At 34.6% G+C, this 25532-nt stretch overlaps 1 protein-coding gene across 1 annotated transcript in view; it reads left to right on the plus strand.

The window, feature by feature from the left end:
- LOC117169168 (DEAD-box helicase Dbp80) overlaps nt 1-25532 on the plus strand; it is a 260485-nt gene that overhangs the window by 182379 nt on the left and 52574 nt on the right. The window contains exon 5 of the mRNA XM_033355394.1: nt 10201-10378. Coding sequence (XP_033211285.1) covers nt 10201-10378 — 178 coding nt within the window. The remainder of the gene's footprint in view (nt 1-10200; nt 10379-25532) is intronic.

Genomic DNA, 25532 nt, shown 5'->3' on the forward strand with positions numbered 1-25532 from the left:
CTCGGTCGGCTTACGCGAAAATAATGCCAAATTCTGCTGGGAAGTTGTCACACGAATTCGTTTTTAGTCCACTGTGAGCAAACGCGGCACCCATCGCGCGCAAAGCTTCTTCATGCCCAAAACTGAATGCACGATATTGCCCACACATTCCAATGATATGCCTACAGCATTAGTTACCTCTCTCAATTTCACTTTGGGATTATTCAACATCATATCATGGATTTTTTCGACATTTTCTGGTGTAGTGACCTCTTTTGAGCGCCCAGATCGTTCAGCATCAACTGTGCTCGTACGGCCACAACGAAACTCGGTAAACCACTTATGAATCGTTCCAATCGACGGTGCAGAGTCCGGGTAATACTTATCCAGCTTGGCCTTGGTCTCGGATATCGTTTTCTTGCGAAGATAGTAGTGTTTGATCAAAACTCGAAACTCAGTTTTTTCCATATTAAAATAACTCGGAGGTTAGTTGCTTCTCAGTGCTGTAACTTGTAAATGCTCAAACATAAATGGCTGAAGTTTTGACAGGCGTCATTTGAAGGATCAAGCTCGACAAAAATGGTTCACATTAGTGAATACTAGTGTTATCTCTTAGAATTTTCAGGTACTTATCAGACTGCCTAGTATGCTGAGCAGTAGGAGTACACAAAGGACCCTTTCGGACTCCTTTCTCAATGACGTGTTAGTAAACCTCTGCATTGAAAATCGAATCAATCGAGCCACCCTGTTCGACGAGTCGATCCCCCATTTCCAGCCCCTGAATGTGGAGCCAATCATCAGTAGATATATGACAATGGGTGTTGTAAAGTGTAAGCTTTGATAAAATAATAGTCTGTACATAAAAACTAGCCTCAGGTTAACACGCGCCGTTAACATACCGCCGCCTTATTTTTAGCCAAGACATTCCCGATGATAGCTTCAGGGCGTGCCATGAACAACGCAAATATTTAGCACATATACTACCTAGTTGTCCAACTTATGCGGAAACGACCTCCACCCAAAGGCATAATGCGGCACTAGAGTGCTTTATTACCATTTCTGTCACTCTCACGGCATTAACCTTAATATCGCTCCTCTGAATGCTCCTAGGGAAATAGAGTTAATCGTCGAGAATGAGAAGTGCCACATATACTGGAACTTTATGTTCTCGATAATGGTTTGTGTTGCACACTCGAGACCTGACATGGTTCTTTTTGACGTCGAGAAGAGAACCATGTTCGTTATTGAATTTTCGGCACCAGCTGACAAAAACATCATAGCCAAGGTGAATGAAAAGAAAGAGAAGTATAAAGACCTTATAAGGGAGTTGCGACGATTGAACCCTGAATATTCTGTTAAACTAATCGTCCTTATCATCGGCGCTCTTGGAGGTGCCAAGCTTTCATTGGTTGATAGCCTGAAAAGCACCCCTGCGTATCAACAATATGCTTACACACTTGCGGGAAAAATGCAGAAGGCGGTCGTCCTTGGGTCGATCCGTGTCCTCAGGTTGCACGAGACTTTTGCCAGATCGTCGTATTGATTCCGTTACAGACTGTAACCACCTATTTCAGGGTCGTGAGACGTGGTTATGGCTGAAATTTTACCACGATTTCGCTGGGATCGGGTGCAGTTTTTCAGATTAGCACCCGCTCCCGGCGAAATCCTGCTGTTGTCCTTATGACAGACTTAATTATATATATATTTTTTGTTTGTTTATTTCTTTTTAAATTAATTTTTAATTGTTTTATAAATTTCAATCCTTGTTATTTCGGAAATTTGGAATGTACTTTTATAATTATTTGAACTAACAATGATCCTGATATGAAAATACTATAATCTTCTTTGAAAATTTGATAAAACTAGCAGAAGGTTGTTTATGTCTCGAAGAATCCCTCTTGAAATGATTGCAGTATTGCCTTCTCTCTTAATATATAACTTCTCCATGAATTCCTTCTTTCTTTGTTTTTTTTTTCATTATACACTCCTCGCAAAAATTAAGGGAGCAAGAAAAATTCCGAATTTTTCGGTAAATTTTGACGGGCTAATATCTCAGCAACCATTGGGTGCACAGAGAATTAAAGGGCACTGTCTAATCTCGAAAAAATTTTTTTACTAGATTCATTCACGACTTTTGAGAAAAAATTATTTCTATCCTCGGTATTGAGTTGTAAAAAGTGAAAAAAGTAACTTTTTCCCTTGTTTTGGTAAATGAACTACATCTTTGCAAATATTCATGGCAAGGTTAATGTTTGAAGGAATTTCCATTAAAAAAATAGAGAAAAAATTTTGTCTTTTAATTAAAAGAAAATGTTTTAATAATACATTTTTTTAAAATAATGAGTTGATCTTGAAGCGATTGACCCCTTAAATCCTTTCATTTTCCTTAATAAAATTTAATTCAACGCATTTCGAACATGTGTTGTTTTACGAGCGTCTGGAAACTCAAAACCAAGAATTTTCAAGTACCAACCCTTTATTGACTATTTTGCAGCTAAAACCGTATTCTCTATTTTCGATTTTTATCATTTTTAGGTAACGGACTTAGAATTCCGCAAAACCAATGCGTGAATGAGATCAAAGTCGACTGTTCCGGATCTCGTAAGGTGGCTTGGAGCTCTTGCATACTTAATAGAAAGTGAGAAATATATAAAAAATGAACATATTTTTTTTGGAAAAATCGATCAGAAAACGACCATCCATTGTTCCTGTATTTTTTCAGGATTTTTATTTAACGGGATCAAGGCTTGGTTCTTAAAGGGTTAAAGACTTTGAAAATATATAGTATGCCAGATTCCAAGAAATTTTTAAGATTTTAAAAGATTTTAAAGATTTTAAACGATTTCAAAATTTTGTAGAAGATTTCAAAAGATTTCGCAAAGATTTCAAATATTCCAGTGATTTCAAAGGAATACAAAAAGATTTCAGAAAAATTGCACAAATGTTTCCAAGAATTTCTAATTTCCAATTAATTAATTAACAGATTTATGATTATATTATAAATAGTTTATAAGCGTAGTGAGTAAATTTGTTTAATTGATTCAGCTAATTTCAGTTTTAATAAAAGAGAGAATTTTAAGTTAGTTTGTTGGAAAGCAGCTTGAGCTGAACCTCTACCTTTTATGTTCCTATTGTTCATTTTTTTTTTGTATCCAATTTTATGTAGACTGAGTTCATAATAAAGATCTTTTATTATTATTAATGTCAATTTCAAAAAATTTTAAGAACTAAAAATTTCAAAAAGGGTAGAGTACACATGATTTCAAAGGTTACAAAACATTTCAAAGACTTTAAAAGATTTCTATTTTGTTTAAAAGATTTAAAAAGCTTTAAAATATTCGTGTGATTGCAAACGCATAAAAAAGATGTCAGAAAGATTTTACAAATATTTTTAAAAATTCATAAGGATTTAAAATTATTTTAAAAAATTATCAGATTTCATAAAGATTTCAATCTAGTGCCCGATTTCCAAGTTTTATAATCACTTTCAAGATTTAAACGATTACAAATTTTTTCGAAGATTTTAAAAGATATTACAAATATTTTAAAGATTTCATATCATTTTCATGTTTGCATCCTGACAGTTTGTAGTGACGACTTGAATCGTTATTATTAAGTTTATTAAAATGAATAGAACGAATTAAAACTCGAAAGACATCAAAAATATGAAATCTTCCACCGTAAGTATCGAATGTATTTGATTATGATTTAAAATTAAAATTACAGTGAATTGTACATTTGATGAAATCATCAAATGTAGAAATGAGTAGTGGGGGTGAAGGGGTTATAACGTCGTTCTCACTATCGGTGGAAAAGCGTACTCAAAAGCAGGAGTTCACAATACTGAATTTCGCAGTACCGCGACTCGAGTGTATACCTTCGTTAATTGAAAAGTATAAACAACAGAATTCATCAGATAAATCAAAAATACAACATTCAAAAAAGAAAAAGACTCAACAACACTGAAAAAGATTCAACACTGTTATTTTACCTTACTTTCATCAAATTTCGAAGTACTGCAATCGCTTCTACTAAAAAAAATCGCCTGTTAACCCGAAGGTCCCTTTTCTCGCGACACGATAGGTCGAACAAGAAAACCACTAAGGATAAAAAGAGATGATAAAAACAATTTTTATAAAAATAAGAAATATAACGTTCTGTCAAAACAGAGAACCAAACATGGCAAATCAATAATTACTGACGCCTTAAGAAAAAGTTTTAAAAAATAGGAGAATATCAATTTATAGGCTTATTGTTTGGTAGTGAAGATGAATTCATCTGAAAGGGCAGATTTTTTCCGTTTTCAGACAGTACCCAGTAATATAATTTTTCTTTGCTAAACTATTGTTATATTTATTTAAAAATAATTTATTCAAATTCCGTGAACGGCACCGGCATTGATTTTGAATTTAAAAGAATTTCGAAAGTTATTTGTAAGAAATATTACGTAATTCAGTAGCTTTAGACAATAAATAACATTATTTTGTACAATTATGGGTATTTTTAAAAGAAAACACAAAGATTTTGTAAAAAAGAAATACCTTTGATATTGGGTAGTTATGTTCATTTGATCATTTCACGAATTTTTCAAATTCATTCTGGGCTGATGGTGATCGATTTTCGAGGTTGGGAAATCCAAAGTTAATTAAAAAGATATTGAACATTAAATATTCTTAGGAACAGATGTCCTAGGAATGAAGAAAGCAAATAGCAATCATGGCAAGCTGGATATCAATACAAAAACTGCGTATAATTCCCTAAAAACTTTGTTCTGTTGGGTCACGTTAACTGAGAGATACGTATGTCCTTCAGTGGTTTTGAAAGTACGAAAAGAATATTCCAAACGTATTAAATCGTCTCAAATTTGAAACTCATATTTATTTAATTATGTTTCCAAACATAATCATTTAACCTCTGGAAGTATTACAAAATAAGAAATACCTTTTCTTCTAACTTTCAGAGGACTTTTAAACTAACGACATGACTAATTTTTATAGTGTCAACATGTCCTTCTATAGGAGGCAACAAAAATGTTATTTAATGTTTATAAATTCAGGAATTTAGTACTGAATAAATATTTAAATACAAATCACACGGATAGTAGAATATTCATGCATGTACAAGTATTTGTTTTATATATTTGGAGTTAAAATAAAAGCATTTTTATTGCACAGTGTCGTCCACTACAAAGGTGTCGGCAATACCCCTTTTTACCCAATATAGAAAATTTCTGAAATATCAAGGATTGACACTTATACCAAAAATTAAACATTAATTTAAAAGCTATATATACAGGGTGTCTAAAAAGTCCCGGGATGGTTGGATATTTCCTCAGGTAAAATATTTTTCAAAAAAGTGAAGGTCATTCCTGAAGTAAATTTCAACGAGGAATTCAATGGTGACCTTTATTTTGAGCTTGAAGTTGACCTTCATGGATTTTTGAAGGTCAACTTTGTTTTTTTTTCAATGAAAACCCCCTTTTTTTACATCTGCAATGGATAGAGCGGAAAATTCTACGTTCAAGTACGTACCCAAGTCATAGGTCAATTGTAACTTTCAAGGTCAGTTAGAGGTTATTTGAAATTAACAAAGTTTTCCAAGAGGTCAGTGTAATTCCTGACGTAAATTTTAACAAGGAATTCAATGGTGATCTTCATTTTGACCTTTAAGTTGACCTCCATGGCTTTTTGAAGGTCAACTTTGTTTTTTTAAATTGAAACCGCCTTTTTTTACATCTGCAATCGATAGAGCGGAAAATTCTACGTTCAGGTACGTACCCAAGTCATAGGTCAATTGTAACGATCAATGTCAGTTAGAGGTTATTTGAAATCAACAAAGTTTTTCAAAAGGTCAGTGTAATTCCTGAAGTAAATTTTAGCGAAAAATTCATTGGTGAGCTCTGTATTGATCTTGGTTTAAGCGTTTTGAATATTGTAAGACCATAAGGACATTTTTCCTTAAAAGTTCCAGGTGTTCTGGTGAGTGCCCTGTTCCTGCCCGAAGAGTTATACAGTCTTATACCGTTTTTTGATACCTAAGTCAATACCTAAGGCGATACCATGAGTGCTATACCGTTTTTCCACACGAATATTGCCAATCGAAACTAAATTTACGTATTACGAGTACATACTTACTATCTTTCGCTAAAAGATTATTATGGCGCAAGCTAAACTTTTGTAACGAGAGAGGGTATCTGTATTAATGATGCGTGATTGGAGAGATCGAGTTCGATCTTATGATCAAGTTCGTTTGCTTTTTAGTCGCCAGAAAGCGTTCGAATAAAAGCTTTTTTACGGAGCCAAAGTCGACGTGTGTATCAGTACTCACCGAGAGAGAGGAAGGTGGTAGGAAGAAAGAGGGAGAAAGTAAAGCGGGGCGCACACACATTTGCACAGCGAATAAGCACACGGTTCAACGCACATGGAGCTGCATAGCTATTTCCTATGCACGGATTAATTACGTAAGAATCATTCAATTTTAAACCTCCAAACTTTTTCTCTCTCAAGAAGCCAAAACCTAAACAGAGATTTTTGTCTTTGCTCCAAATGTTTTTACACAACAAAAATTGTGGAACAACTTTTCATGTATTCTTCATAAAAAAATCATTATTTACTTTTATCATAAACGAAATGCATGGCAATTGTATGTATGTAAAAGTGAATGATTTTTAGACCATTAAAATGTCTGTGTATTTCGTTTATGATAAAAGTAAATCATTGTTTTGTATGAAAATTACGTGAACTTTTGTTCCATAATTTTTAGTTGTGTAAATACATTCGGAGCAAAGACAAAAATCTTCGTTTAGGTTTTTTGATCAGATTTGCAACTGTGTAAAAAGAAATTTTGCTCGACAAAGAGGAAGCTACGAAACATTGAAACAGAAAAGAAAATGATAAGGAATGTAATGCTTTTTTACGGCTTTTTAAATTTTGTTAATACTATGCGGTAATTATTGCAGTATTTACATGTATATATGTTAAAAGAGAATATTTATAAACTCTTAAACATGCCTTTAATAATATTCTTTACAGGGAATCCAATAATTTTTATCCTATATTTCTTAACTTTCACTTTTAAAACTAGAAAAAACTTCCAAAACAAACAATGGGATGTGCGACGCTTTCAAGTCACACGACGTGACGTGCGAGAAATTTCAGCTTAGAAAATTGAAAATCGTCTACTATATGCGGCTGTAGATTACACAAGACGACTACAGACTGCATGGAGGTTCAATGTTTCGAACTTTTCAACGCCTTCTGCACCATGCTGCGTGAGAATCACAGCGATTGAAATGCAGGCCTGTGATTGATCTAGAACCTTTTGCGCCATGCGTTGTGTGCTGTGCAATTGTGTGTTAACGTACCCCATCGCGGCAAAAAAAGGTACTGTGCGGTACTATGTGGTACTATGCTTGACGTTAAGAAGGTAGCAGAGGCAAGTGTATGCGAAGACCGCGAGTACTGCGCCAATGAAGTTCAGCGCGCTGATCTCCCTCCATCAATGTTCTTCCCTCTCTGCGCGACCCCCGCGCTACGCCCACAAGCCCTTCCAATTAAAAAAGAGCGCACTGAATAGAAACGTCAGTTGTTTGGTAGTTGGTAAGCAGCCCCCTCACGAAAAACTCTACAGCTACAAATCAGCCCTATCTGCCTTCAGCTGGTAACCAGCCATAACGTCTCATGAGCAATGCATTGTCGTATCTCTTAAAGTGCACTTACCCTATACGAATCAATAGCAAACGATATTCACACAACATTTAATAAAGACTTCCCCTTACAATTCCTTCCCTTTTCCTCTATTAACAGGCCAGTTGGAATACCACCTAGCCCGTTCCGTGGAAATAGTCGGAATACCAACCATTTCTGTTGAAATCCCCAATGTCTGCAAAAGGAAACTTACTCGGAACACGTATTACTACGAGCCAGTTGGAATACTAACCCCCACAGCTGGACCTGTTCCTTCCAGAATATTAAAACTCCCCCCCCCCCCCCCCCCCCCCACTCCCGATGGCCATTTACCAGACTCGTCTCCCCCGCTCACACAATCTCCGCTTTTTAATCTTTCTTATGTAAAAAGACTTCCCGTAATCCCCCAGATTATTCTTACTACTACAAACAAATACCACCAAAGGAAGGAGCATACCATAGCATAAAGAAAAAGAATTTCGTGACACATGGGCTCTCTGTAATTTTTTCCATAGAATCAAATAGTGCTATTAGATTATTCTTCACAGACATTATTAAGCACATTGTTTAAAAGATCGAAAATAAAAATTTTTAAACGAAAAATCATCTTTTAATGAAATATTCATTTTTTTAAAATAAATTGTTTTTAATGATTAAAAACAATTTGGAATCTAATACTTGTAATTTTCATTTCTGCCCTCCTTAGTTCTGACTAACAATTATTTTATTTTAAGAAAATAATTCAGAGTTCAAAAATCATATCGTTGAGAAAAACTATTTTTTCCACTGTATTTGTAAAAGTATTGATAAACACAAAAAAAAATTTGCTTCCGTAAGTTTGTGAGGAATTTAATGCAGAGTATTTCTAAAAAAAATCTTGAATTGATTAAAAAATGTATCCTTTAGACGAATTTGAACGGATTAACTTTTTGCTCCAGCAAAACCAATAAATTTTAAATAGCACGTCATCTTCACAATAATCTAAAGGATAAGTCTTTTAATTTTCATCTAAAAATGTTAATTCTTTGTCTTTCGGAGCGAGTTGAAGTGTCAATATTTATTGAATTTTATTTTGTGAAAAGTTCCTTTTTTGTTTTGGTCAGAAACGGTAAAAGAGATCACTTTTTTGCAAACAAAATATGAACTATAAAATTTTCTACAAAGCGATATGTTGAAAAGTGGGATTTTCAGAACAACATTTCCAAGCCATCCTAGGCTAACTCGAAAAGCCTGAAGCGGCCCAACAAATTTTATGCGGGGTTATTGAATCCGGAGCCTCAATTGAACCGCCGCATCGTAGAAAGGGGTATAAAATATTTCTGGAGAAGTGGGGAGCCGTAGACGTCGCTCAAACCCAAGCGGCTGGGCCATGATCTAATATAATGGGCTAGGGTATCCCCTACTCTTCGAGAAATATTCTATACCCCGTTCGACGGTGCAGCGGTTCAATTATAAAACATGATGTGCCGGAAACTGAGAAAACAGTATTAGAAACCTAATCTAGGACAGAACGCAACTGTATATAGTAGTATAGACATATTTAACAATTTGCGAGAAAAAAAACAGAGAAAGTGAAACGCTGTAAGAAATTACACAAAATATTAAACAAATTTGTACCAATCGAATAACCTACAACTTTAATGTATAATTTCAGATAACTTACGAAATAAAAAAATGGTATGCAATTAGAAGCAAAACTAAAATAATAAAATAAAATTTTTTAAAGACTCCTAAGAAGCTCGAAAACTATGTTGTATTAACTAAATAATTTACAACTTACATTTGTAACTACAGATGCTTGAATGAATGATGACCGTTTAATAATTTTGTTTGAATAATATGTATTTGTAACGCATGTCTTCTAAATTTTCATGTTTGTGCTGGTATTGAATCCATCTACTTTCAGCAGCTGTTTTTTTTTTAAATTTCTGTATAGGCTTTCATACTTCTATGAATTTTGTCAGGACTCAAAATGCCTAAACTTGTAATCTCTCTTATTATGATAATTAGAAGATATTAAGCGATTAGAAGCAGGACTAAAATAACAAATTCTAATTGTTTTAAATACTGCAAAGAAGTTTGAAAAGTATGCTGTACCAAATGCGTTTTTGGTTATAAATTTCTCAAAAAAAAAAAGAATCTTGAACCTAGAGTAAAGTTTAATTTCATTTTTCGTTTTATTATTTGAATAAACTTAGAAAAATTTAAAGTATAAGATTTCATGTATAATTTTAAGGTCGTTTAATAAAATTACGAAACTTTTAAATCAATACATTATTTTGTGTGAACGTACTTCTGTACGGAAGAAATTTCACTAACGTAATAATTGATTAAGTTGCACATGGCTTTAAAGCAGAGTTTGTGATTGAAAAAAAATTTTATTTCTTTAATCCGGTAAGAAGGCTTACATTGAAAAGGATTGATCAGTTCCTGCGTACAATCGTAGCTACCTGCATGATGAATAATGTGACATAATTAATTTATTATCAGGTTAAGGTCGTATTGTCGATTTTTTATATATTATTTTTTATTTCAGTACAGCGAGGGACAAAAATCGAGGATCACATTATAATAGGGACACCAGGAAAAGTTCTGGATTGGGCAATTAAATTTAAATTTTTTGATCTGAACAAAATCATTGTTTTTGTTTTGGACGAAGCAGACGTCATGATTGCTACACAAGGACATCAAGATCAATGTATACGTATTCACAAGTAGGGCAGATTTCATTAGACATATATAATTAAATATCCAATTTGCTTGATTTAAATATTTACCCATGTCAGGGTATAGACGGAGAGCTGATTATGTTTTTCGACAAGTTATAGTACAAAACCTAGTTTAGCGGCGAAAATCTGAGTTGTAATGTATTTTATCTATTGCAATAAGTTCCCATAATTTTTTTTTCTTACCCCGTTAATGTTAGCATTAAAAGAAATGCTCTTATGCTGTAAAAGCACGGAACGTGTAAAATATCTGACGCTTGGAACGTTGAAATGGAACGTTTAACTAGGATCTGAAGGGAACCTTCCGTTATTGTTATTAAATAGAAAAAAGTATCTCGTAAATCGTATGATATCCAAATGATAAACTTACATCGATTTTGACCTATAACATATGGCTTACACGATATTTATTTATAATAATAACAATAACGGTATATTATGTTTGAAACGTTCCTAGATCGTTCAAAAGCGGCGAAAATGTTACGCGTTCGGGGAACGTTTCGCTGAAACGTACCGAAAATTCCCGCGGAGCGTTCCGTCCTATTAGGGCGTTTGCGGGACAAGGCGAAAACTTAAGCCTTTTGATAAAATTCCACATATAGCTAAAAAAAAGTCAAGTGTTCTAGCTATAATCGGTCCTGATACATTGCTTGACAAAGTTTTCTCTTTTCTCGATTGTTTGCGGGAAAATGCTACTTGCCAGTTTTTATTTAAAAAATCATATTTTCGCAGGTCTCACATAAAAATTGTTTGCAGATGAATGCTCAGAATGTACCAAAGTTATGAACCTCGGAAGATGAAAATTTTCCTCTATTTCGTTAAAATGACAATTTTTCACGAATAGGCCGCATCCATTGCATCTCAAGGTAAAAGTATTTAAAATGAAAAAAAGCTCGCGTCGAGCAGCAATGGGTCTCTGATGCCAATTGAAGCCGACGGGACTGATCGAATTATTTTGTCCGATCGAATGAGTACAATGAGCCTGTGTGAGACATTGACAACAGCGCTATCTGACACGCGAATATATAGCGCGAAGTAGGGCCTCGTAGTTATTAGAGCAATGTTAATAAAAAATGTTCTGGTTATTATTGAATTAAAATTTACATTTTTTCTGAATTGGTGAGGCTATCGCATCTACCGATAGGCTCCATGATTCGACAAAGAACACAGAGAAGAACTATATGATAGATCGAGAAAGAGAGAGAACCGACTAGTATTTTAAATCTCAAACTGTCAAGTCTTAACATGAGAATAGTGAATACTGTGTTCTTCGTGGATAGTTAGTCTATTATTTAAAGAAAAGTCAAATGTTATATTAACCATCAGGGTACGAAATATAAAAATGTTACGTTCCGCATGGACATGTGTTAACCTAGCCCGGCAACTTTGAGCGACTATGATCGGGCTGTAATTCGTCAAAGTCCATGACAGCGTGTTTCATACGACAGAGAGCAGTAATGCAAAGTAATTTCTTACAGGTCAATTATCGACCCAGCAAAGACAAAGGTGGGCGAAGTTCAACTGCTGCAGCGTGGACATCAGTCCTTTCTCCATGTTGATCTTCCGATCTATCGAGCCCGTCGAAGATGGTCGAAAAGTGGGTAAGGATGGCTGTCCAAACGTAAAGGAGAAACTATTTTAGATGCAACCTTAGCAAGATTGTCGGCCTCTTTAATATGATGCCAGATAGCGTCAGCCAAGGCAGTCCGTATTTCCGTGACCTGATTCGAAATCTAAGTCATCTATCGTAGAGGGTGTTGTCAGATACAGTCGAGGGTATTCTCGTGTCGTACGGAATAAGCAGAGCAGTTTAAGAAAGTTCAAAACGAGACAAATATGTCTCTTTGAAGTGATCAACCTTAGTTTTGGCTATAAAGAGCGAGAATCGTATATCATCTGAGATAAGTAGGATTCGTAGATAGAAAGCCGCACCGAGACTCTTCTCCGACGTATCTTCAATGCAGTGAAGTTTACAGCCAGATACTTCTGAAGCATATCCGAACCAACGAGAGATGTTAAGAGATAAAAGTTTAGGAAGCTTATTCCTCATAGATTAAAGAGGCAATTTATCTCAGAAACTAATTTCTCTATAGATGTAGCGATGTCGTAAGCTCCGGAAACGACATCGACTACATAAATTCTTGGATGATGGTGGGATCACGAGAATTTCTGGAAAATTCCAAGGATCGTTTGACGTGGAAAAAGCCAACCGATTTAACACCGCTGCACTTAGTTCGAGTCCTTGCCCCACTAACTTATCTCGTCTTAATTATTTCTCCCACTAATAATTATACTTCGAGCTCTTATTGTAAGATATGTGCCTGAGAGCCTGAGGCAGCGTTATTCGAGCCACCCATGAGAAGGAGGAATATTCTCAACACTCACTATCATTGATATTTTCCATCAACATCAATCCAGGTTAAATTTGTCATTGTTGACCAAAATATTATATTTAATAGGATACATGTATTTTTAAATAGATTTCGTCATGCCGAATTTAAATCTGGACTTGGAATGGAAGCTTCTAATGTAACCCCTAAGAGTGTACTTCTTGCACCTTCTTCCTTGTTCCTTTACGCACACCCCACACACTTACTTGGTGGTGGGAGGGAGACCTACAGTTTAAGGTGGGTTCGGAACCATCAGGAGCAACAGCTTTAAGTACTTAGAGAACCTTTTTTTCTAGAGATACCGGTCCCACGACTCTCTAGAGATGAACAGCTCCCTTGCTAGGCTAGTCTTTACCGCATGGACCGCCGAGGCTCTTCCAGAGTTCGAGGCGGGAATTGAACCCGAAAGCCTACGGCTTAGCCCCTAGGACCATCGTCCTACTCTTAAGGCTGGACTTTATATTAGTCTAAAAAAAAATACAATAGAATTTTATATTTTAAATATTCATGGCATGGATGATTTCTATTTAAGTAAATTTGTCAATTCGTCGTGTTTAACGTTTTTTGGGGTATCTGAATCAGAACATAAAGTCAAATGTCCAAATTCAAAATGGCGGATCCAGTATGGCGGACCGAACTTGTAAAATGAAACAGCTTTAAATAAGAAGTGCTACTTACGGGTTTTTCAGGTCGCGGATTTCAAACATTAACTCCAAATTTAAAAATTCAAAATTGCGGATCGAGTACGGAAGAAAGTAATGGGTTCAATCTTAAAATTTTTACATGAAACAATGTCTCGATTTCGGAATTGTCATGTTTTTATGTGGATTTTTGTAGCTTGATAAGCTATTGAAACCCAATCCCATCATCAGTTCTGAATGACGCAAAGGACACTCTACAGAACTTGAAGTCACGCTATGACAAAATTGCTATTTCAAATATTTCAAATATTTTAGCCTCATAATCGATAACTGGATATTAATAATCAAAATTCTTTAGATAAATGTCAATTTTATCGTAGGTTTTTTATTATAACGCACATCTTTACATATAACCGATCATATGGGTCCGCCTTGGATACACCATTGCAATTTTTTTATTTCGATTTTAGATTTGTAACCAGCGAACTGAAAACTATTTTTAACCTTTTGATTATGTCTTTTGATTCTTATTCAGCGACCTCCAAGACCCTTAAATACGGCTTGTAACGAGAGGTTACACACGCGTGCGTCACCAACGCACACGTCATCCGAGCTCCCGTCGCCAAGTCTAGCGAACCTCTATCCCCACCTCAAGCGAACCGACAACCATCACCGAGACCAACTTATTGAAGCGACTGCTCGACACACGGAACGGCAGTTCAACTGGACACGCCGAACCGATCACATCGGAGAGCTCGTGCCCAGGGAAGATTCTCGTCCTCTTCCTACCAATAGGTGCACCTGTGGTAGTAAGAGTACCGACGAGAATTTTAAGGAGTAGGAGCACCTATACTTGCCATTCTCAGAAGCTTCTGACAGAAGGTAATTGACAATCGACAGTAGTACCTGTAATTGCCAATTCCGAAGGCCGCGTAAATGCCAGCCAACAGGCGCACCTGTGGTTGCCATTTTGCGCACTACTGACAAAACCGGCATTACCGATCTAACCGACGCTACGGACTTTACGAATGCATATACGATTTCTGTAACGAACAGGCGCACTTGTCGTTACAAAAATCGGAGACATAAATGCCAACTGACTGGAGCACCTGTAGTTATCATTTATTACCATTCCCGACTTTACCGACATTTCTAAAAATACTGTGGCATAAAATCGTACCCAACAGGAGCACCTGTGGATGCCATTTGAGCCGATATAAACGCTAACCTATAGGCGCACCTATGGTTGCCGTTTATCACAGATTTACCGACACGATAGCGACGGAATGGTCGCCCCCTCACTAGACCGTCTCCTACCTCAACCTCTCTTTCCGCAATCACCGTACCTACCGTAGAGGGGAAGATTTAGGGCGCAAATATTTTGTAAAACCGATTGTTGTTGATTTTCCGTGTTTGTAGTTTACAACGTTCTCTTTCTTTATATATAATTTCAAAAACCGGTATAATACGTAAGAAACTCCTATTAAATTCGCCTGCGTTCAGTATTCGTTCCAAAAGTCATCTAGCCGCAAGCAAATTAAATTTAACATAATTAGAGTCACACTCATCACATACATACTTACGATGTAACCGCGTTACAAACAACAACTACATTTAACATTACATCTTCGCTTATACACACACAAATTTACACACGCTCACACATGCATACACCAGCCACATAAACATTAGAGCTTATGTTAGAATTGTATGATTACTAGGGAAATAAATACTTTAATAATTATTGTAACCTAAAAGATGTGTTTTGTTTATTGTCTCTAAAACCTTACCCTGGCTAGACCGAAGCGTCCGCTGAGACAATTTATAAAGATGGAATGAAACGGATCGTCACAGGCTAATAGTCAAATTTACTTTAGTGTATATCATTCATGCCGTGAAGGTTTAAAATAGAAATTTCAGTTACAATTTTCTGAGAAGCAGGAAGCCCTTGGCTGATTTAAAGCCGAGGTTTGGATTTGGCATGACAAAAACTATTAGAAAATATGTGTACAATATAAATATAATATCTGAACGCCTATCGTATGCAACAAAACAATTTTTTTCAAAAATGTAGTTATTCATCTATAAATTCCAAAAACATTCCTTTTAGATCATTTCTCTCAAATGTTTTACGATTTTGTCACTTACTTTTTTACTATAACCCACTGTGCGTCGCCCCACGGCGGAAATTTTTAAAACTCCTATGTCGATAAATTTCCATCGTGAGACGAAGCAATTTTACAACGGTTTCGTAACTTTACAACGTGTTACCATGCAATTATTATCAAAAATTCTTTTAAACGATACGTTCATCGTGATAGATCAATAATTATACAGATAAATACACCCGTCTCTTGAGTTTAGTAACTGCGGCTTAGTATATAATTCCTAAAACTGCTAGCACACGCAGTTTCTCAGCTAAAAGGGCGAGAGACTGCTGCAACTTTTCTCTAAAAAACACCAGCAGCGTAGCGTAAAGGTGGAGTTAGCGGGAACTTACTCGTCGGCTTTTCAATTAGTTAGTTAATTATATTATGGCAAACCTCATTTCTAAAAAGAACAGACTATAAACTATTGAACTCTATAAACAGACGTACCGTACCCATGACGCGCAGTGGGAGGAAATTCACTTTTTTTGTTCAGCTCATCGAGAGGTAGGCGAGAGGTAGACGGACCTAGCATATGGCAAAAGAATGAATATCAAGCTTTGTCGCTTGACTAAGAAAGCGAACTTTCGCGAGCTGTAAAAAGAAATGATCTGTAGAGAACGATAGCATAGGAGAATGAAATGTGTGCAGCCTTAGACGGCCGATGCGTGACTGCGTCTGCAAGTTTAAACGCAAGTGGCTGTTATCTTTAATCCTTGCTCGCTACTTGATACCAAAATAAATCGAAAAGGATCCCTGAGGATTTGATCTACCTTATCGAATACTTTTATTATGATTTTAGATACCTTTCTTGCTTTCGATTACATTTAAATATATCTTTTTTTAATACTAATTTTTTCTGTAAGATTCTAGACTACAGAAGAATTTCTTCCTCGGGGAGGAATTTTAAGTGAATGTATTATCTAGAAGGAAGCAATAAATCATTTTTTGTTTTTCTCATTTAACTTTGACAGATGCATTTGAATAACCTTGAAACTGGTTTGTGCAAAAGTTAACCTTCACGTAATTATGCAATATTATTCTATGACGTCATCAGATCTTCTTAGAAGTTTCCAGAAGCTTTTTCGCATTAAACATATAAGGCAGGAATTTTTAGTTGAAAATATCATCTATCAGGAAGCAATAAATCAAATTAATAGTCAAAACAGGAAGTCTGGCATAAATCCCCATATCAAATGTCACCTATACACCTGCATCTTTTGCGCATTTAACGGATGTCTTATCTCGAAGAAAGCAATAAGTCATCCTTGTTTTTTTCATTTAACCTTGAAACGTGCATGCGATAACCTTGAAACTTGTTTTTCGCATATTTGACCTGCGCACAACTGAGCAATCGTGACGTGACACGACCACACTCAGTCACACACACACACACAGACACTCTCTGACAATAATTGATCCAGAACTTCCGCTGCCCATCTACTGAAATAATAAAAAATATATCACTTATTTCCAATATAAATACAATAATAATTAAAATATGTAAGAGTACATGTTAAGTTGCAAAGTAAAGAATCTTTGTAACTTTAAAATCTTAAAAATTTCAAGTTTAAAAAAAAAATATTTTTTTAAAGTAATGGTAATTGTAATTAAAATTTTTGAGGGAATAATTTGGTAAAAAGTCAATGACAAGACTAATAAATGAGAAAATCGAATTATTATTATTTAACATAATGTATAAATTTATTTAAATTGAACCGAACTTTATATATACTATTTATACAGTTAAATAATTTATTTGTTCCTTAATCTTGAAACCTTTTTTCTCGCTGCATTCAGCTCCTAATAATTTTTTTAAAAATTTTTAATATAAAAGAAATTTTGAATTAAATAGTTAATTATATTATTGCGAACCTCATTTCTAAAATGAACAGACTATAAACTCTTGAACTTTATAAACGAACGTATCGTACTTATGACGCAGAGTGGAAGAAATTCACTTTATTCGTTCAGCTCCGAACTTCTGTCTCCTCTATTTGTTTATTAATAATTTTTTCACTCAAAGTATGGAATAACTGAAATTTTGTACATAACAGTTTTGTACGCTTTAATAACTGATCAGGAAAACTCTATATTGTCTTAAATGAATGTTTAGGGACTCATAAAATACAAATAATTTTTTCATTATTCCATTTATTTGTTATAACCAATTTGATAAACATCGCCAGAACGACTTCAGGTATTCCTTTAACTCATAAATATTTAATTATATTCGATAAAATATAACAATTTAAATTTCTATTAACAAATTAGGTAAACAAATTCAAAATTTTGGTCCTTTCGCCTAGCAATTTTTTTCGCACTGTGAATGTTTTAAGCTGTTAGACGAATGACTGCTATTCATAAAAATATTTAAGAAGTTAACAATAACCATTGTTATAAATAATTCTCGTGACAAAATATTCAAATGAAATGTTTTATCCCAATTTTCATATTCTTTGATCGCTACAATGACTACGGATATTCCTAAAAAATATATATATCTTTGATCATATTTAGTAGAATAGAACAACTTACATGCTTATAAACAATTTCCAAATGTTGGCAGTTTCACTTAGAAAAATTCGGGGTTTCAAACGTAATAGATTGAAAATGAATCGTAACACTTCATGCTAAGATTCACTCAATACAAAATCTTTTGATAATAACCCACCCCATTGGCCCTCAAAGAAAATTTAAATTTGATAAAACCTTAAGTTTAAATATTTTGTCACAAGAATTGTTAATAACAGTGGTTATGGTTAACTTTTATAATATTTTTGTGACAAGCAGTCATTCGTCCAATTGCTTACAACATTTCAAGTGCAAAAAAAAATCTATACGAAAGGGCCAACATTTTAAAGCTGTTCATCTAATTTGTTTACAAACATTTAATTTGAAAAATCTCAAATTCTAATATTCTGCCACAAAAATTGTTTATCACAGTGGTTATTATAAACTTTAAAATTATTTTCGTTATTAAATGTCATACCTACATCATTGTGAAGCACTTATAGAAAAAAAATTTTTTACCGATAATAAGACTATTTGTTAATTTGTTCATACGATTGGCTCATAACAAATAAATAGAATAATAAACAACTTATTTGTATCCTATGAGTCCCTAAACATTCATTTAAGACAATATAAAGTTTTCCTGATCAGTTATTAAAGCGTGAAAAATTGTTATGTACAAAATTTTAGTGAATTTCCTCCAATTTTGCGTCATTAGTACAGTACGTTTGCTTATAGAGTTTAATAGCTTATAGTCTATTTATTTTAGAAATAAGGTTTGCAATAATATCATTAACTATTTAATTCAAAATCTCATCTAAATTTACATTTTTTACTAAAATTATTAGGGTTTGAATGCAGCGAGAAAAAAGCTTGCAAGATTAAGCAACAAATAAATGATTTAATTGTATAAATAGTATATATGAAGCTCGGTTTAATTTAAATAATTATATACATTATATTAAATATTATTAAATCCATTTTCTCAACTTATCAGACTTGTCATTGACTTTTTACCAAAATATTTGCTCAAACATTTTCATTACAATTACCATTACTTTTTAAAAGCATTTCCTTCAAAACTTGAAATTTTTAAGATTTTAAAAGTATAAAGCTTCTTTACTTCGCAACTTAAGCTCTAGTCTTACATATTTTTATTATTATTGTATTTATATTGGATATAAGTAATATAATTTTTATTAATTCTTCTGATCACGTATACGTTTTAAATGGTTTTTTGAGTGAGGTCTTAAATATTATTAATTTTTGCTTTAGCTTCATCAATAATTTTAACAATAAATAATTTTTTTAACTAGAGCAAATAATAAAATCAATAGTATCAGCAAAATAAATCGTAGAAATATGAAGTTGGAACTGGTTTTAAAATGTATCTCAAAATTAAATTTTATTCATATTGAACTACATATTTTCATGACTTTTTCTTTTTCTAAATAATTAGTAATAGTCACTCATATTTTTTCATATATATTTTTTCGTTTATTTGCAAATAGCAACAACTTTTTAATTATTTTTGCTTTTTCTTAATGCAATTTCATTAAAAGGTCAGACCTAATTTTTGTGGCGCCGTCTGTTCGATTAGTTTGATCGACATTTCCCCTGCGGATCGTAAGGAAACTACTACTATATACACATACACGGTTGAGGCAGGGGTCTGGTTCAGACAAGCCCGATTTGCACAATTCAAACATTCGCGGACTATTAGCGCATCATGCATTTCAGTCTTTTCTCAGTGTTTTTGTTGACTCACGACAATTTGCCAATTAAAAATCAGTATAACAGAATCAATAATGGCTTAAATATTTCGCGGAATAGTGATTTTTCTAGCGTGTACCTTGATAAATTGCTAGGCTAGGTGGAAATCAGCTTTCATTTTTACGAAATACAAGCAACGGTCTGAAATTTGAGGTTATAGTGCCGCTAACCTGAAATTTTGGATATTTTATTTCGTTACAGTGCAAAGATGTTAACCCTTCGCCGTCCAAGTTATTTTTACTACCTCCGCCGTCCATGTGGGTCAACTGTGTCCACCCCTCCTGCACCAATAAAGTTTGCGATAAAAAAATAGTTTGAAATTTCTAAGTTATTATACAGATCCTCTATTTTATTATTCAGTTATTTTTGAATATTCAACAAAAAAAATTCCTGATTTAAATAATTAAAATAGTCAAAAAACAAGGAAAAAGTGGGAATTTCATTAAAATTATATAAAATTTTTAATAATCAATTTATAAAAAAAGGCGACAGGGTTTTGTTTGTCTGAATAAGCTCTCTTGTAAAAAAAAACTTACCTGTGTTGTCTTCGGAAAATACATTTATTTTTACACATGAAATTGGTGTTTTTAGAAAGGAATATTACATGAAGAAAAAAGTATAATGCTGTTTTGGTCCATGTATTTGTATTTAAAAAGTACACAATTTCACACATATGCGATAACGATAAATTAGGCTTCTTGAAACGAATTCGCTGCTATGGCCTTGTAAAAACAGAACAAAAAATTTTCAAAAATTCACGACGGCTCCGCGATTCACCATTGTTTTTTAAAGGCATCTTTTTGTAATGGAAGCAACTAAATAATATCTACAGTTTAGTCGAAGGTATCGGTGCCGCCTTTAGTTTTGTTATAAAAAACAAATACTTCTGGCTTCTGAGTTTCATCATAAATTTTTCCGCTCTTATGATAACTCTTTTTTTGAAAAAGTGCCTAAAATGCATTTTTACAACAAAAAAATCTTCGTTAATTACACTAAAAAGGCGAGAAAGACAAAAAAAAATTTAATTACCTGAAAGAAACAGTAACGCCGCCGTCCAGGTGGGTAGTTCACGACCCAAAGCAGTTTTCATTTGGTGTTCACTCGTAGCCGAAAAGCGCGACACATATGCGGCTTAGTCCATTCTGGTCTCATATGGGGCAACTTTTTTTAAGGGGAAAGAATGACGCGTCAACTTGTTTCTTCTCGTTAAAATTCGCCTCGAAAATTCGCCTGGGTCACGTATGACACACATGGACGGCGGAGGGCTAATTGGCAAAATAATGTAACATTACTGATAAAATAGATTTTACAATTGAAAAATATTACTATTCGTACATTTATGAGTTAACTTTTAAAATATTTTATTGGAAAAGTTGCCTGTATTCCCATGACGTAGTATTAAAATACTCTATTTAAACTTTCCTTACTTTGGGCCTGTTTTTTTAATTGGTCAACTGCTGACTCGAGCGTAAACTACTACAGCTCGTACAGGGACCGTAGTGTGAGGTGACGAAACTGCATAATTTAGAATTACCGTGTATAGGGGACCATTACATTTACCACGATCCGGATGAATCATGTTTTACAGCACTGATAATGCTGATTGATAGATATTTCACCGACTCTCATGAAATAAGAATTCGGTTTTTATACATTTTGTTATAGCCATTAGATAAACATTTTCCATAAAAACATATAAAGTTAATTGTTCCTGAGGAGTAAAAGGGGTTTTCAGTGAAAAATTGTAAAGGCAAGTGTTATTCGAATACAAGCAACAAATGAAACTGTTACAACTAATCTTATCTCAATAAAAATTTGGTAAATATTAAAAGTAAAAAGTAACGTCGCTATGTCAAAATTACTTTAAAACATTTTTAAATTAAATAACGGCAAGTAAGTCACAAGTTGTATTATTATTAAATTAAAAAAAAACGAGTTCTCAAATATGATAAATGACTGAAACATTGGCCCTAACGTGAAAAACGGAAAGGTTTCAGAAAGAACACGTCGGAAAAATTCGAAAAGGATTCGGAAAGATGTTCCTTTCTGATCTTTTCCGAATTGTATGGGAACTTTGCTTCCGATTTCTTTCCGAACTTCAAGCTGTCCCATAAACCTTTCCGATTTCTTCCCGAATGTCCCACTCTCCGACTTCTTTCCGAAGGTTTCAGAGTTCTTTCTGAATCAAATAAAAAAATATATTTTTTTCGCAAAAATAATTTATTTTTATCGTCCAATCCTTTTAAATTGCAGAGATCATGTTGATTCCTATTGAATCAAGCAAACATGATTCCTAGAAACCTTGAAATAGGAAAATTTCGTAACTCAGAAAGCCTTTTTGACTTTCGTACATTATTGCTGCGCATTATCACATCTAAATATTCAAAATTTCGAATATTCAATTTGCCCAAGTCTCATTTATGATCACTACAGTAAGTCATTGATAAAATTCCTTCTTTGTATGGTAAAAATAATACACTATGAAATATAAATTGCACTACGCTTAACTAAATGATGAAAAGTCAAAAGAAGCGTCACTTTTATCGATTTTCATATCCACAATAAAAAACCAGGTTTATTAAAATGGCAACTGAGCACAATGACTTTTTTTTACTGAAAGTACTCCGGGAAATTAGAAATATCCGAAATTAGTTGTGATCGAGATCAGTGCAATCGAATACCTACCATAATCGATATAAATGAAATTGAAGAAATAAAATTGCAACGCAAGAGACGTTGGTAGCGATTTTCCCAAGATTTTTGTTTAAAATCATAAAAATATTCGGACATACTTTATTTTCCATATTGTTTTCGGTCATACATTCTTTTGTGCAGTTATTTTCTAAGTAAATCTTGTTTTTTTTCAGTTTCAATATAGAAATGGAGACAAATAATGCTTTTACAAGCCCAGCTCAGGATAATTTATATGCAATAACCAGCTTGACAATTTTTTGACAATACACCAATAATAAAAATAACATAAATATATGTGAAAAATAATAAAATAGTTACGAAATTTTCCTATATTTAGGTTTTCTGGAAAAATCATTATACGGCAGTTTATTTTCAATAGAGAAAAAATAAACAGTGGGACATGCAGGAAATAACTCGAAAATTGAAGTTAATTTGATTAATTTGTTGAAAATTCAGCAAGTTTGTTATAAAGTCATTCTTTTTGGTTGAAAATTCTACTGTGTTGTTGAAAACTTGTTTTTTGTTGTTGTCAAAAATGCAAATATTTAGGTAATATTGCATAATTTTGGTTAAAAATCACAACTGTTTCATTAAAAATTAATCTGTTTCATCTTTTTTTTATGGAAAATACGACAACTTATAGTTGAAAGTGAAACTACTTTTAAACACTTTTTTTGTTTGGTTGGCGGTCAATAATTTTTGCTGAAAAATGTTTAAAAAAAAAAATAATTCGTCTAGATTTATTTATATTTCTTTTTATATTCCATTATATTTATAACATTTATTTATTTTAATTAATTTCAATTTATTAGTAAATTATATATAATTATTTATTATATTTATTTAAATATGTATATATATATATATTTCATACGATTCGGTTTTGATTCCTCTAGAATCCAACCGAAGGCCCTATGACAAAGCCACCGAACGCGTCCTCGAGTTGCGGATAGAGGGTCCCTGTACCAAGGGTTTCTGCTGAATATGGTTACAAAAATAAATAGGCAGTCACGGACAATTGTCCAGGGGTGGTCCCGAAGGAATTAACCCCCAAGCGGAGGTGTGAAAACCGTGCCGAAAGCTGAATGGCACCTGGGTGAGGTGTCTAGAACGGTGACTCTGGGATACCGGGCGACCTCTCAGAGTACGTAGCCTTATCTTTGCATGCGGGGCTCTACAAGGATGGACAAACCCCTTTCCCTAGCTTCTGGTGGGAACAAGAATGACAACACCAAACATAGTTGTAGTAAGTGCGGTTCAAAATAACAGAACGCGCAGGGCTCCAGACAATGGGTCGACCAACAACGCCGACCAATCTAGAGCTGGGGGAGCAATGAAAATGGATTCAATGCGATATATCGGCGGGATCTCACGACCTTTGGGTGGACGGAGCTATCGCACTTTTCGCAGCAACGTCTGTGAAACCATGCTGAACTACTCCGAAAAAGGGGCTATGTAAGCGGAACGCCTACTCTACCACAGCTAGAACAAGCCGGCAACTGAGAAAGAGAGGCTACACTAAGATCAACCGCGGGCAGGCATCCAATAGAGGAAGAGCGATGCTTTACGACCCGGAGAAACATCAACACCAAGGTTTCTCTCAACCTAAAGATCTGGCTGAAATGGATGACGAGCTTCGTGGATATTTTTTCGGAGAATCCGACCTCTGGGCTATCAATTATTGTGTATATAATGCAGTGAGAGCTGTGGCCGATGCGAACCGTAAAACAAAACCAACGGTTGATCATAAGACCAAAAGACGAATGCATCAACTTGCCATAAAGATAGGCTGGGCAAGACAGTATGCGTCCCGCATTCAGTGTGTGATTGACTACATCACATCTGGCAGGAATTTTACCGCCAAGCTTCGAAAGTTCGTGCGAGAACTCCGGACCCGTTATCATACACTTAACTAGTCAAAGCTGCTGACCATCAGGCAGCATATTGTTGAGAGAATACGGATACTATGTGACGCTAAGAGAAGTCTAGAGCGGAGGGAGAGGTGGGTCAAAGAAAATCAACAGTTTCTCTCTGACCCATCTCGACTCTTCCAAGACCCTCCGGTTACTGTCGAACACCCACCCAATCCAGAGGAGATCGAAGTATTTTGTAGAGAAGTCTACGAAGTGCAGCATAGACTGGACGAAGAATCAGAAAATATAAATAGCTTCAAGGAGTCATGTGGTGCCCTCATAACACCTGATAAAGAATGCCCACCCATCACTACCGAGGAGGTGAAAAAAGTATTAAGAGGGATGAAGAACTATTCCGCACCGGGACCGGATTGTATGAAAACCTTCTGGTGGAAGAAGTTTTCTTCAACGCATCAACATTTGGCCCGTATTTTTCACCTCATATTTGAAGTCGGAAGAGCCGATTCCGGAGTGGTTGGTGGAAGGGCGCACAATACTCCTTCCGAAAATAGACAACTTAGCTGACCCGAAGAATTACAGGCCAATAACTTGTCTGAACACACTTTATAAGATATTGACAGCTATCCTAAATGATAGGATTGTTCGGGCAATTGAACCTGTGTGGCAAGAAATGTATGAACAACGAGGCTCAAAGAAAGGCGTAGCTGGATGTCGAGAGAACCTGCTCATCGATAGATGTGTCTGCAAAGATGCAGCATTCTACCAGCGTGGCCTACTGATGGCTTGGATTAATTATCGGAAAGCTTTCGATTCGACCTCCCATAGACTTATCATCTGTCTTTTGGAAAGCTTAAAGGTTCATTCGCAAATCGTTAGGTGCATAGAGAGATTGATGCCGCTTTGGAAAACCAGATTTCCTATCTTATCTGGAAAAAATCGTGTGACAACTAACAAGGTCACCTTTTAGATAGGTGTCTTTCAGGGCGACACCATGAGCCCACTCCTCCTTTGCCTTACATTATTGCCACTATCTCTAGCACTTCGCCATTCCGACGGGTACTTTTGCGGCAAACCTGCAGATCGAAAGTACAAGGTCACTCATGTATTTT

Source organism: Belonocnema kinseyi, chromosome 3 (assembly GCF_010883055.1).
Source record: "Belonocnema kinseyi isolate 2016_QV_RU_SX_M_011 chromosome 3, B_treatae_v1, whole genome shotgun sequence".
In the NCBI taxonomy this organism is placed as follows: Eukaryota; Metazoa; Arthropoda; class Insecta; order Hymenoptera; family Cynipidae; genus Belonocnema; species Belonocnema kinseyi.